Source organism: Etheostoma cragini, chromosome 7 (assembly GCF_013103735.1).
Source record: "Etheostoma cragini isolate CJK2018 chromosome 7, CSU_Ecrag_1.0, whole genome shotgun sequence".
Lineage (NCBI taxonomy): Eukaryota > Metazoa > Chordata > Actinopteri > Perciformes > Percidae > Etheostoma > Etheostoma cragini.
This window is the reverse complement of record NC_048413.1, coordinates 11,519,458-11,534,379: the sequence shown is the minus strand read 5'-3', so window position 1 is coordinate 11,534,379 and position 14,922 is coordinate 11,519,458. Positions and strand designations below refer to the sequence as shown.

The 14,922-nt window shown below is 39.5% G+C and overlaps 2 protein-coding genes and 1 long non-coding RNA gene across 3 annotated transcripts in view; all 3 read right to left on the bottom strand.

Annotated features, from left to right (window-relative positions):
• The window catches only part of LOC117947508, a 1,113,976-nt gene that overhangs the window by 724,732 nt on the left and 374,322 nt on the right, over positions 1-14,922 (bottom strand). The gene's annotated exons all lie outside the window — the stretch shown is intronic.
• On the bottom strand, positions 1,225-10,462 carry slc17a9b (solute carrier family 17 member 9b). The gene is made up of 13 exons (XM_034876445.1): positions 9,744-10,462; positions 8,923-9,120; positions 8,243-8,382; positions 7,635-7,734; positions 7,208-7,338; positions 6,977-7,073; positions 6,324-6,420; positions 5,419-5,506; positions 5,291-5,325; positions 5,032-5,147; positions 4,223-4,278; positions 4,051-4,080; positions 1,225-3,688 (listed from the first exon to the last, which is right to left on the bottom strand). Exons 1-13 carry the CDS (start codon positions 9,875-9,877, stop codon positions 3,510-3,512), a joined length of 1,401 nt encoding a protein of 466 aa, XP_034732336.1. The 5' UTR covers positions 9,878-10,462; the 3' UTR covers positions 1,225-3,509.
• On the bottom strand, positions 11,961-14,523 carry LOC117947494 (glucose-induced degradation protein 8-B homolog). Its single transcript, XM_034876472.1, has 5 exons — positions 14,417-14,523; positions 13,919-14,048; positions 13,620-13,816; positions 13,290-13,487; positions 11,961-13,077 (listed from the first exon to the last, which is right to left on the bottom strand). Exons 2-5 carry the CDS (start codon positions 14,034-14,036, stop codon positions 12,904-12,906), a joined length of 687 nt encoding a protein of 228 aa, XP_034732363.1. The 5' UTR covers positions 14,037-14,048; positions 14,417-14,523; the 3' UTR covers positions 11,961-12,903.

Here is a 14,922-nt window from a genome sequence, read left to right as displayed (position 1 = left end):
TGACCCAACATTAGGCGACAGGCACAACGCAATTAGCACATAAAACCTGTCAATGGAACTCAATATCACAGGCCTCTAAGGAGTGGCAGAATTATAAAGTCTCCTGATCTACCACTACGAAGTCATTAATCCTTCCCACACAATGACCAGTCTTAAACAAGGCCTTTATATTACAAACGTATTAGGTAGCCCTATATGGCAGTTTAGCCCTGCACTAATTAGCATTCAGATCAGGGACCAAAGAGGCAGCCCCTCCACCACAGAGGAAGGACATAGGATGAGATGGCGACACAGTGAAATGTCATTAACTTGATGTTAATTACTAATTAATGGGGCTATTTCATTTACATGTATCTCTGGCTCTCTGATGGGGCCTGCCTTTACTGGGTTACTCTTACCAGCCGACAAGTTGGGGGAGGGTTTATCTCCCCTCTCCTCTACACTCACCCTCACAGTGTTTCATCTCTGCTAATTAAATAGTGGGCCACTCATCATGATTATGTCTGCTTTTACAACACTATTTACTGTCAGCGAGAACACTCCAATAAGTGACCGACCACCTCTTTAACACCCTGACTGGTTTTGTATGAACTACACATCAAAGCCAACTCACTCAACTCCACTGACTTCTATCTGACTTGTTACTTTCACTTACTTGTGACCCCCTCCCTTTCTTTTAATTGCCACGCGGCAGGCACAAGCCGCCCGTCACCATGACAACCCGAGCCACTCGGTCCCATGAGAAGGAGTGGGTTGGGTTGACTAGCGTCTGGCCATTCACACGTGGGCAGTGCCAGCTAGCCAACATGGCACACAGCATCCTGCCATATGGTGCCGCCACATACTGTACGTCCAGTGAGCCCCGACTCGGGATCTGGGCCTGTAGTGAGCTGATGGTGTGAACAGGACAGACCCTATTCAGCAGCTGATCCACATGCGGAATTGGCTACTGACATACAGACAAATGCTTCTTGGCTTCATGGTGCAAAAAAAACTTTTTCATTATGTAGTGCTTATATGTGTGAAACGACTCTTTCATGTAGTCATTGGTCATATTTGCTATACGTCATCCCAATGAAAACTTTATGAGATCACCCACATAGAAGGCCTCCATTCAACATTGCAGTAGAAAGTATTTACAGGCTAAATGTGCTTTTCTTTTTGTTGATACTGTGCTGCCTCCATGTGGCACTACTGAGAAAATACATGCAGACAACTTCCCAGTTTTGACAAAATATATTTTTTATTCAAATTTAATAAATGCTTCTCAATACAACATATCTTGATAGCATTAGAATACTGCATTTTCTTGCAGGAATGTATTCTTCTTTATCATACATATCTTACATGTAATCAAAAAAAGATTTATCAGAAGGCTTTCAGGAACCTACAGAAAGATATGTTGTGGAACAGAACTCCAAATATTTCGCATGTAAATCTTTACATTTTGCATGATAAGAGTAACAGTAACAGAAAAACAAACAATGAAAGCAGGCAAAACATCTGAGGAATGTGGAGCATCTTTTTTTGACAAAAGAAAATGTTGAAGGTGGAGTCTCTTAAACCACGGCATTGCGTAAATAAGTTATGTATCTGAACGATCCACGTATACACTTAGTGTATGATCACTACAAAAGATAGTTTAGGTACAGAATCAAAGTGACATTTGGCGCAGATATATCAATTTGGGATTAGATATCAAAATAAATAATTCTAAACACACACACACACAATCTAAATATGTTTGACACTGAAAATGTATTTTTACTCCGAAAGACAATGAGCAAAGTTTTGAAAATAAATCCAATTCCTTTCTTTTTTTGTATCCACTGACCTAGACAATGTAAGAAACATATTGATCATGTCAGAAATTAAATCTATTTCGACAAATTATTTAGCCAAAGGATACACTTCCAAGTTTTTATAGAAAACATCCAAGAAAATGTATGTGCCTTTGTGTGGAATAACAATAACAAGTCACACAGAAGCAACAGAGCTCCTACAAAGAAGGCAAACATTTACCAATGTACAATAATCAATAAATGACAGTAAGCATATCTTAAAGTTCTCCCATTGCTTAAATCAGGCACAAAATAATAAATGCATACATTTAAAAAAGGTACATGTGTCAAGTAAACAAGACTGAAAATTAAATGTGCTGTGAATGCCAAAGCTGAAAGTTACAAATCACTTTCAGCCAGAGCTATGCAGCTAGCTTTATGTTGCTACATAATTCTCTGTAATATCCATACGCTTAATGTTCTCCACCTCCTCAACTGTGTTGAACTTAAGATTTCTAATCCTCTCACCTGCCCTGCAACATTCCTTGTGTCACCAAAATGATATAATGGACCCAAGTGCAGGTCAGACAAGAAGAAGTGAGAAAGCTAGACTTGCAGAAAGGTCTATTCATACTGCATCACACTGCTGATATCTTACTTACATATAATATTTACCTAATATATTTATTGTTCCTGTCATTTAACTTATTAATATATATACATATATATATATATATCGTATATATAAAAATCTTTTGAAAATTAACCAAAAAGATCATAAGGCCATATAAATATATAAGTACCGAAAATAATTAAGTGAGGTATTTCTAATACATGCAAGCACATATAAAGAAAATAATAATGAATAACATTTGGTCTTCATACTCGAAACATCATTTGAGACAACAAACACACTCAGTGAAAGCCTTGTTGCCATACAGTTTCCCATGATCCCTTTTCCCCCCTCCGACTGTAACAATATGATGAGCTTGTAACCATGGAGATGGCGACTATAGAAAGTAGATCGTACAGGACATTACAGCGCCTGCCGAGTAATTAGTGACCGGGTAATAAGGTGTCACTCAGACAGTGATGGGTGAGTGGGGCGTACTAATAAAAGACTTCAGGTGCGAGAGGCTGGACTGCGTCCCTGCGTCACACACGTGTGCCCAAACCGCCTCCCTCACCCCTGCAGGGTAAGAACACACCACGTGGTCCGTCACAACTGTCAGAGAGCTCCTGAGCCTACCACACCCATCCCTTTCACATATAATTACATGTGGAAAACAATTTCCATGAGTGCTCTTGTTCTAAGTAACACATTCTGTAACATATAACAAGCGTAAACAGTAGCCCGGCAACAGTTTAACAACCACACCTTGCACAAGCTGAGATCTGGAGGTAGTGTATGTTCTTGTCAATCCACCAAGAAATGACGGAGCATCCTCTAACCCAGCGATGATTTTCTAGGATTTGAGGTTCTAGCCCAAAGATTTTTCAGTAACAGTGTACAGGCTCTGCTGTGTGCTGTGCAGTAAGTGTTGCAGTACTTCCTCAACCAGACACAGAGCCAATCAAAGTTTTCCAGACGTTATATGCGGGCTTTGTCCATGTGCTACTTGCTATCCAAAGGCTAGTTCTCCAATGTGGATAATGTCCTAGCTGCTGGTTTTCCAGGTCGTATCCCCCTTGAGGGATAGAATGCTTGTCCCTCTGATGGCAGGTGATTTAGATGTGGATGTCGCGGTGGCGGACCTTACTACAGTCAATGTCGACTCGGCGCGCCTCTGCAAAGGCCAGGAAGGTGCAGAGGCCCAGCAGGTTGACGGTGGTGATAAGGGCAAACACAGATGCCCACGAGCCTGTGGCCTCGATGAGATACCCCGAGAAATACACCAGTAGGACCCCTAGAGACAGACACACACATACACACGCACAAACACAATTACCATTAAGCACACAGTATATTAAATGCGACTGTTCAGTTTTTCCGCTGAGAAAATGTCACAGTCCATTACACATCCCTCACAGGACCACAAACTGTCAATCTATGTTCCCTGTATTATTCATCTGACACAAACTCCATTATGCTCCCTTGATAAAATATGCATGGCACATAGGAGCCAGCATCACTGACAGGAGACACATCAGATCAAAGTTTGAATTTAGACAAGTGGATTAACTATTTCACTCAATACATTGGTGTTATTTTGCAGCTGCTGGTGAAAGATTCATCACATGTCTCAAGATGTCGCCGCCAGAAACTTACCTAAGAAAGCACCGCATGTATTCATTACACCTGAAAAAGAAATGCATATACACATATATAAAATTGAAGACTTCGTTCAAATTTCATCTGTGCTTTTGAAAAATTGATACAAGCTAAAATGTTTTGTGTGAATGATGAAAATTTGTCAAGAATATGTACTTTTCAAACTTACCAAATAAAGCTCCAGCACAGGAAGGAGCAAGATCTTGAACATTTACAGATACACCGCTGTAAAAAAAACAACATATTAGCAATTTCATCAAACTCACAAAGGTAAAAATAAAATCTAAATTTGTCCTGACCAACATTTGGCGATATATTAGAAGTACTGGACTAATTGTAGCATAACTATGGGGTATTTTAACATCAGAAAGTGAAGTAACAAATCTACACTCAAGTAAAAAACTTTGAAAAGAATTGAAAATTATAGGCAACTTTTAAATGACACAAGACAAAGAGCACCAAACATCCAAGCCACACAGGTTTAGCTGTGTTTTTTTTGCCTTTTGTTTTCCTGTTGCGGATGCATCGTCATACTTGTGGTCACGTTTCGTCATCGTTTTGCCTCGATTGAGACTCACCCAAGAATGTTTACACCTGCTTGTGTATTTGTCTTGGTATAAAATGAAGGACATACTGTATACTCACAGTTAAAAAAAGGAATAAGTCAACGCACTAACTGCCAAGAGTGGTATGGGAAGTGAGGGTAATTCTGTTCCTGTTTATTAAAAAGGAAAAACTGAACCATATTGGCGCCATAAATACTCATAGCACTGAAATTGTGTATTAATTTGCACTTCAAAATACTGTATCACTTTAATGTCTAACCAAGGCTGCTGTATGGTGCCGTCGTCATAGCCGAGGAAAGGAACATAATAGTTTAAAATGGTTTCAAGACAGCAATTCAAAACACAGAACTGACCCTTGGGTGCTGACTTCAGTGACGGAGAGAGTGAGTAAGGGCACTCTAGGTGCTAGTACCTGTGACTGAAGGTGGTAAGGCCCATGGTGGCAGACACAAATGCTACAGCCCAGGGGAAGGTGGTGTTGCCACACAGAAGGAGGGTAAACACACTGGACACACCCATTGAGAAACACTAACAGAAGAATGAATGCACACACAAAAACATGAATCAAAACCTTACATAATTGATTATCTATACGAGTGTAAAAAGGAACGGTCACACAATAAACATATAACATACACACAGAATATTAAGACAACGGTTAATTATTTTACCTGCATCAACTTCCTCACTGAGGCTGTATCGAAGCCTGTGGGGATAAGGAAAGAAATAAGAACAATCAATTACAAAGCTGCTTTCAGTAAAAAGAAAAAATCTGATATGTGCTCATCAGTTGCCCTACCTTTACTGATGAGGTTGTCAGATAGCCAGCCACTGAAGAGGGATGAGGGTATGGCCACCAACCAGGGAATGACATTGAAAACCCAACCCTGGGAACATATGTTTTTGACTGTGAAAAAACTTGACCAGAACCAGCAGGGAACATTGAGCGTTAGGTCATTTCTGGTAGTGTATTAGGTCTACTTTGGTCCGGACTGAAATATCACATCATCTATTGGATTTGTTGTCACGAAATGTTGTACAGACGTCATGGTGCCCCGAAGTTGAAAAGTATCCAGCGCCACCAGCAGGTCAGAGTTGTCATTTATCCAGTAAAAACTCTACATCTACAACTACCTGGTGGATAAGCATAACATTTTTTAGATGATGCATCATAATGATTTAGGCGATCATCTGGCTTATCCTCTAGCTCCACAATGAGGTCAACATTTAAATTGTCCAATACTTGATTGGTTACTTGGTTTTTGTCCAAATGCCTGCTGTCACGGTCACGGTAGCTATCCGCTACCTATTTTAGCCCTCAAAGACAGACCTGGAATGATGCCTGTGTATATGTTTATTTATCAAGTTAATATGTTCTGTTAATGATCACATTATTCAATCCCCTGTTATTCTAACCATTCCTCATATTTTGATGTTAATCTGTCTAGTTACCTGAGCCACCCCTGCATTGTAGATCATTGGTATGATCCAATTTTAGGGGCGGGCTTCAGGCCTAGTCTATAGTCTGCCAATTGAATTTGTTCTGGAGGAGAGTGCAAGGAAAACTGAGGGTGTAGGACGTAAGTCTGTTGGATACAAGTGGGGTCTTACAGTAGTTCCGGATTTTAACCCTTGTGACATTACTTTCACATTAATTATTCTTGGGGTCAAATATGTGATCTGAGTGTTCAGTAGCCTGGTTACCTTAGCATTTGGGAAAGTGTCTTTGAAGAATGTTGGCAGCCATGACAACAGAGTGAAGAAAGTGCTTGCTGTGCAGAGGTGTGTAACGATCACAGCACTGTTCAGAATGAAGACGGAGAAACAAACTAAATAAGTCCATTGAAAATATATTTATACCTACTGTAGGTATACAAAATGTTGCTCAGTGATATCTATTGTTTTCTTGTCTAAATTATACCAGTGTAAATGCAAATGGCATGTGGTTGAAAGCATCAGGGTCTGTGAATATTTTAAGCCCACAGCGATCCTACTATCATCTAACCAGTTCCTGTCCAGTTGGATCAGATACATCAAATAAAACCACAGAGGTTCTCCCTGTCACTGGAAATGGAGCATATCAGTTGCATTACAGTATATAAGTACCTAGGCCATAGGGACATGGAAGAACTCAATATGAGGAACAGTAACAGACAGCAGAAGCAGCCAGAGACTAGGCTTGCTATTCTAAAATCTGCTACATATAAAAGCTGGATCTTAGTCTACAGAAACGGTTCCTAAATTATGAGATAGGTTTTATACATTTCTACATTTACTCCTCTTAAATTATTTTTGTAATTATTACTACACAGAGTACAAAATGCAACACACACAAACACAAAAACACACAATCTCACCAGACTGCTGGTTGTTTGAGGAGCCGTAACCAATGTCTTTTGGACAGTTTGGACTGGGGCCCACCACTTCCCAGGGACTCCAGGGTGATGATAGGCCCTGCGTACACAGATGAACACAGACACGTGAGTATACAAGAGGACACTGACTCCTATTATACAAATAAGCAGCTGCAAGATAGGAGCATGCTATGAAGGCGCAGATCCTGTGGACACATTTAAAGTCACCCTCACCTTCTCCTTTGAGCAGATATTTCCACATGCAGTAGGCCCACAGGACTGAGAGAAGACCAGATGCATAGAAAACACTCTGCCAGCCATACAGGTCCAACATGAGGGAGCCTGCCCCTCCAATCACCAGAGTGCTGAAAAAAAGGTCACAGCAGGACATGACAAGTCAAACAAACACACATTTGTACACACATAAGGCGTATACACAACATGAAGAGCTGAACGTTGAAAGCAAACAGATATCAGGATGTTGTAATAAATGGTCTGCCTAGAGATAATAAATGACCATTTTATCATTATAGGATTACTATAGACTCAGCTTTTAAATGAGCCCCTTCCTCTTTTTACTTGACAACAAATATTTTATACGAAGAAACAATCATCACTTTTTCCCCACCATTCCCCATATATTGTAAAAAGCTTGACTCACCCCAGGTAGGAGCCACTACCCACGGTGCTCATGAGGAAGCCTCTCTCACTTTCCACCACCTTTTGAGAGCACAGACTTGCCAGAGAAGGGTAATGAACTCCTAACATCCGCACACAAAACATAATTGGTTAATGGTCGGAAAGAAATTCAACAGAGGAATAAACAAGGCGTAGGATAGGATTTTTTTGTAAGTAGGATTTTTACCACTGCAACACAAAAAACAAAACGTAAAATGCAAATACTTGGCAGATGCTAAAAAAACTTCAAATCCAGAAGCGTCTGCACCTGTGTTTTGTAACAAGAGCTTGCTGCCAAAGTACATTTGAAGACACATCTCAATCATCCCACATCATGTAATATATTAATTATTATTATTATACAATTGTGTAAAATGTTTTTTTCAATGTAAAGTGTCTTTCAAAAAGACCTTTCACACGGCATAAGAACTAACCCAAAATGTACTCTATGAGAAGAAACAGACACTCTGATAACAGCACACTGTTATAAGGTCTGAAAAGAGCAAAAAGCATTTAAAAAATTGTGTTTCACCTTTATGACTAACAGTTATCTCAAAATGCAATTTGTCTCATTCAACATGTCCATCTCACCTTGCAATAAGCCCATGAGGAAGCGGGCCAGTGTCATGGAGAGGATTGGCTGGGAGCAGAAGTGAGCCAGGATGGGGGTGAAGGCCGTCATCGAACCCCAGGCTGCTGCAGACAGCAGGAGGACCTTCTCACCCCCCACCCTGAGGACACAGAACATAGACAGTCTGTATTAGCTTTAACTTCGGCCCACTCAGAGAGACGCTTTTATCATCTGAAAGTTGTGAGAGGTGGCACAACTTTGATCACTTGGATGTAATTCTGCCAAAACTATGTTCTTTCTTACACGTACACAAGGAAACTTAGCCACTGTGGATGTTTTATAAGGTATCCACTTACAGACAAAAGCATTTTGAGAAATCAAATTAGACTATAGTCACTTTGGCGTGACAATTCTGGAGTGAATAAAACTGTAATCTATTATGACTCTGTGAGCCAGCAAGAGGAAACAACGTGATAATATGCAAGAGGAAGTATCTAGCTTTATTTACTACCTATCCAGTCTGAGCAAACACCAAGGGGCTATTTGCATCACTGACGGTAACATTCACATTCAAACAACTGATGAGCAGGAAACTAAAACAAGTGGCCGTTGACAACAAGTGTCACTATCAGTATTCATAACACATCTTAGTAAATTCCAGTGTACATAGGTCACAAAAAGACAACTGTTTCCCACCCACCGGTCGCTGACGTAGCCTCCAAACACTTGGGTGAAGCAGTAGCCCCAGAAGAAGCTGCCCAGCACCATGCCGGACTCCCTCTTGCTCCAGTTGAACTGCTCTGCCATGCTGACGGCACAGATGGGCATCGCCACACGGGCACAGTAGAGGAGGCATGTCCCAAGCAGCAGCACCACCGTCCATACCCTTGCCACTGGCCTGAGGGGAAGCAGTAGGAATTGAAAAGAAATTGAATTTGGGTACAAACTTTGGACTGATAGGGGGATGTCTTATCTAACTGGTGGAGGAAACACTAGGCCTGCCCCCAGTTTTGATAAGACATCCCCCTATCACTGAACTAATGAAGATGGAAGCCAATGTAACTCATGTGAAATGTCACATTCCACATGAGTTACATTGGCTTCAATCTTTATTAGCTCAGTTTTGGTTTTGCTGAATCTACAGGGAATATGTCCACAAAATAAAGTAAACTACCTCAAGACTATTGTGTCAAACCCATGAAATAACTGAGAAAGTTTTATGATCATTCATTATTCATAAAAGCAGAGAGACTTACTTCCTCTTTTGCAACGCAACTACTCCTAGACTATCAAACCATGAAACGCCAATAGTCATACGTGTCATTAATGACATTTTTAATCAAATGTCTCTTGATTACAAATGTCTATATTCCTGATACACGAGCATTAAAGCAAAGAGTTGCTAAAAGAACGTATCAATATTGGTTTAGCTTAATAACACTTCTCTGGGGATATTTGTTGTTGTAAGTAGCAAAAACAACCCTGTTGAACGTAGACTGTCTCTGGTGTTGAACATGTTACCTTGGCCAGGTGGTGTTGTGTTCAGGGTACTTCTTGTGACATCCAGGAGCTCCGATCTTGTCAGACGAATGGCTTTCCTTATGACAGACCAAATCGTGGCTATAGTTCTTGCCATATTTTTGAATAACTGCCATTCAACAGCGAGTAAACAGCACCTTTCTTTCAACCGCTTCGGCTGTTTACTCTTTCCGGTCGATGAGACAGAAAAGTAAAGGTTCAGAAAAATCAATCCTATATATTTGCTTTTATTTCACGGAGGTTTCGATACTCTAATCCATAACCTGTACGACTTGTCTGACGAGAACACAGGCGATGGTCTGAGTTTGAGGAGGGAGTCTGTTTTTCCTGATGCCCCTAGAGGAGTAATCCACGTGTCAGTTTTTTTTCTCTCCAGCCTCCTCCTGCCCGGCCACGCAGTTCTTCTTTTGATCGGTAGGGTTAATGGGGAAGTGATTTGTAGTCTTTTAACAACTGTCTAGTGAGCCAATCGATTCAGTATTCATCCAAACATCCAGAGAGACGCTTCTGTCTCCGGCCCCTCTTCAAACATGACGGTGCATTTTTAGAAGATGTTACTCGTTGGAGCACCAGGATGTACTCTCTTTCTGACCCGTCCTTGCCGGATGGAGACGTGATGGTGCCCGCGCTGATAGCTGCTGTGTGGGGCAAATATATGCGCAGTGCCCACACGTTTGTTTCAATGGTCCGTCTGCCCCCGGCTGGTTGGCTTAGCAGCCGTCGGTACTGCATTCAGCCCAACTTTTAGCTGCTCTCTGGTCTGGACGGGGGTGGAGGAAGTCCTCACATCCTCTCCTCAAGTTAAAGTAGCACCACAATGATATATACTGCGTTAAGTAATATATGTGGTAGAAGTACTCAGATATTTTACTCAAGTTAAAGTAATTCTACAGTGTAAAACACGCTGTTACTAATAGAAATTACCTGTATTACCTGTTAAATTGTTACAGGTATTATACAGCATCAAAATATAAGTACAAAAAGTAAAAAGTACTCATTATGCAGAATGTCCCATTTCAGAATCATACCGGTATTTCCATTACTTTATATATTGCTGGGTAGCTTAACCTATATTATAGGTGTATAATGGTTAGTTTAAATTTAGTATTCTAAATTTCCAAAGTAGATGGAGACTAAGCTATCAAATAAATGTAGTGATGTAAAAAGTACAAAATTTGCCTTAAGAAATGTACTGCCGTTGAAGTATAATGTAGCTCAAAATGGAAATACTCAAGTAAAGTTCAAGTAGCCTACGTCAAATTTGTACTTAAGTACAGTACTTGAGTAAATGTACTAAGTTACATTCCACCACTGGTAGTACATTTAACCAATAACTGTAAAGATATGGTGTACTTTTTGATGTTAAAGTAAAAGTAGTAGTGGAATGTAACTGTATTTCCATTTCTGCTACTTTATACTTCAACTCCACTACAATTCAGAGTGAACTAACATGTTTTGATCTCATAAAAAATGATGCACTTCATAATAAAACAGTAAATAATTAGGATTGGCTTTACCTATCAACTACAACAGTAAAATGCTACTTACACATTAATGCATCAGTAATAGTAATTTAATATTATATGAATACTCACAGAAGACATTTTCCACCTTACCTTACCTTTAGTACATCAACTTTTCATAGTTAAGGAACAGGTTTGCTAATAATACTTGCATACGTTTACTTAAATGACACTGTCAATGATGGAGTATATTTATACTGCAGAATTGCTACTTTATATTAGAGGAAGAATACTTCCTCCACCATTCTCCTTTCAATAATATACATATTGGATTATTGTTTCTGATGCAAGTACATGTAAACCTCATTTTATATTGTAGGTTGTTAAAGTGGAGCTTAAATCTTAACTACTTGGGTAATTGGGTAGTTTAAACTATAGTATCATGTATTATAAATTGATAGTTTTTATGAAACATCCTCATCTGTGACTAGTAGCTATTGCTGTAAGATAACTGTAGGGGAGTTAAAAGTATGATATTCATTCTTTCAAATGTAATGAAGTAGAAGTGTAAGGTACCATCAAATAGAAAAACTCATGTAAATGTACTTCATAGTTGTACCTTGGTACAGGTTTGCTAATAATACCTGCAAACCTGCAGTAACTGAGTGAATGCAGTCAGTTACTTTCCACCTCGGCTGCTGTACCACTTTGAAATTCCTTGAATTAAAAACACTTCAAGCTTTAAAGTCCTTTATGACTTGAGCAGTTTAAAAACTCAGTTTTATTTCAAAATTATATCCCAGCAAAAAAAGCACATCAAATTTTGCAAATGAGCTATTTACTCCATACATGTAAATAATCCATCTGTAAAAGTGTCACCATGTCTGTGGACATAGAGTTATCCATTCACATCTTTTATTAGAATCTGGAATATTTTATGACAGTGGGAAACTGAGGCTGCCTTTCAGCTTGCAGTCACAGTACACTGATAAGTTTTTAGCATTCCAGGAATCTTGGTTGTCCCCATTGTTAATCGCTACTGTGATGTATAGCTTCAAAGTTTCTCTTTACCTTGTTCTTGTCTATGTCAGCAACATTTTATAATGTCTCAAGCAATAATGCAATATGAATATTAAGCTGCATTTAACTTTCAAAATCACAGTAGTTTGAAATATAACAATTATCTTGCTTTGGCTATTGCCGCTGTACTAGCTATAAACTATTAGCTGAAATGTTTTGTTTAAAGTGAAGTTTAAGTCAAAAGTTTGTGTTTTTTTGAGGCAGTGCACACCGAGCCAACCTTTTTCCCTGAACATCAAACTGGTCACACACAGAACGTGACAGCCTAATTTAGGCTTTATTCACACCATACTATGCCAACAACTTTCCCTGCCAACAGACAGAAAAACTAGTGTAACTAAATAAACTAATTTTACATAAACAAATATGTAAATCATGATACCAAGTAAAATAATGGTCTGCATGTTACTGTAGTATGAGAAGTCATCTTAAAATGCCATCAATCCAGTTTGCACATTCCAAGTTATTAAAGTATCAAAAAGCAACCCTTACAAAAAAGAAAAGGTTGTACTCTATTTGAGTCAGTTTGTTGAGGGTATAAATAGATAAAGGAAATGTGTCCATTTTCTAATGCTGTGGTATGTATTCACTGTGGATCCTTATTTTGGGTCTTCAATGGTTCCCTTGCTGAGGTCTGTCATTTTGGGATACTTCACTTTCTTTTGGTCAAGTTCATTTTGAGCCCACAGCAGTAGCTTCAGGAGCTTGGCCAGCTTGGGTGTTGACTCTCTGTTTTCATAGTCTAGCACACACTGATTTACTTCACTCCATACCTGAAAGACAAAGATGTGTTATTGCACTGTATAATTTCAATTGAACAGTGGAGCACTAACATTGAACCATGTCCTCGTGCTGTACACCGGATCATGAATTACAGGTGACATGCAGTAAAACTCATTCCACAAACAAATATAAAAAAAGAAGAGATGAGACAATGCATGAAAAAAAAAACGGTATGAGCTTTGCTAATAAGCTTTGACCATACCTTTTGTCTCTGCATCATATTGAGCAGATCTCCAAAAGGTGACTCCTCAGGGTTGTCAAAGGCCAACAGGGCCAGTGTCCTCTCCATCTCGGTCAGACATTCCCGGCTCTCCTCTCCCTGCTCTGCTAACTGAGACTGGGCAAATTCAAGGGCAGCTTCAGTCTCCCTCAAACGAATCAGCTCAATCAGATGCTGCTGCTGCAGACACAAAAAGCCAGAGGATGCAACAGGCAGTGGAAATAACAAAAGTAGAAAGAGGACCAATAGTAATTGCTTAGAGTGCAAAACCTAGACGTCTGCAAATTAAAAAGGCATTGTGTTTTATGTTACCTGTAGGTGGAAGTAGAGGTAACGGTTAGTATCCAGCAGCTCTGGGTGCAGACTGTTGATCAATGCAATGGCGTCTTGGATCTGTCCCTTCAGGAGCATCTCTCTGATCTTAATTCTTTCGTCTAGGGAATCCAAGTCGACACTAGGCTCTATTCCCGACTCCATCCTGAACTTCTCGGCTGCCTCCTTGAAGCCCTCTGTGGAACAGAAACCGTTGTTAAATCCTGCACATTTATCTGCACAACTGGACTTTATAAACAACAGAAGACAAAGTGAGTAATAAAAAAACGGTACTTCACCTGTCACGAGATAGTTCATAATGAGCCTGTTCATATCAGCTCTCTGAATATGGACATTGTTGAGTTTATCCATCCACTCTTCCCTTGTTATGTCCTCCGGCTTCTCTGCATAACTCATTATGATAATATCCTGAGCAAGTGCAGAAGGAATATATTGTAAGTAGTTAAAAGAATCATCGTCGGAAACTTAAAATACTGAACTCGTGGTAAGGATAAAATTATTTAAAGATATAGCGGTTTCGGTGATTCGCTCTGCAGTTTGACAGCAACAAAAAAAAAACGGAAAATCGAGGTCCCAACGGTTTAGGCCTTTGATGAAAAACACAACATTGAAGCCTGAATTTTGTCAACACGAATCAAAACAAAGACAATTTCCGTCTTTCGGTGGACTTAGTTCGAATAAACACAGTCATAACGAGTGCTATTCTATTTTGTTGTCTATTATCGACATGTATGTACAGTCATATACAAGTATCATGGTTATATAATTCACAATACCTGAAAATTGTGTCGCTACTTCCCAGCAGTAGCTAGCTAGCGGAGGAGAGCCTCTTTTTTCTTCTTCTTCCTTTTGTCTATTTCCGGTAGCGTAAACTACGCGGGGACTATTGCATCCCCTACATTAAGTCAGAAGCATTGCATGATTGTGAACTATGGTTTTACATTGCTTATGGTCACAACTTGTAATTTTTAGATCTTCCATAAAGATGTATGCTACTTTGAGTAGTCCGGTAAAGGGAAGACATACCCAGATATTTAATGTATGGGTCATTTCAATATTAGAATAATAACTCTTTGGGAAATCTAAAAAACGTTAACTTATTTTTACTAGCTACTAGCTTCTATTACTACTACTATTTATTAATACATTTGTTTATCTATAACTATTATGAATGTATTATATGTATTCCTGGCCTATTTCACGAACCTTGGCAAGGTGGCAACAGAAAATAAACATGACAAGCCCGCCTCCTTTTTTCTCCCTTTTTATGGCTACCATGTTT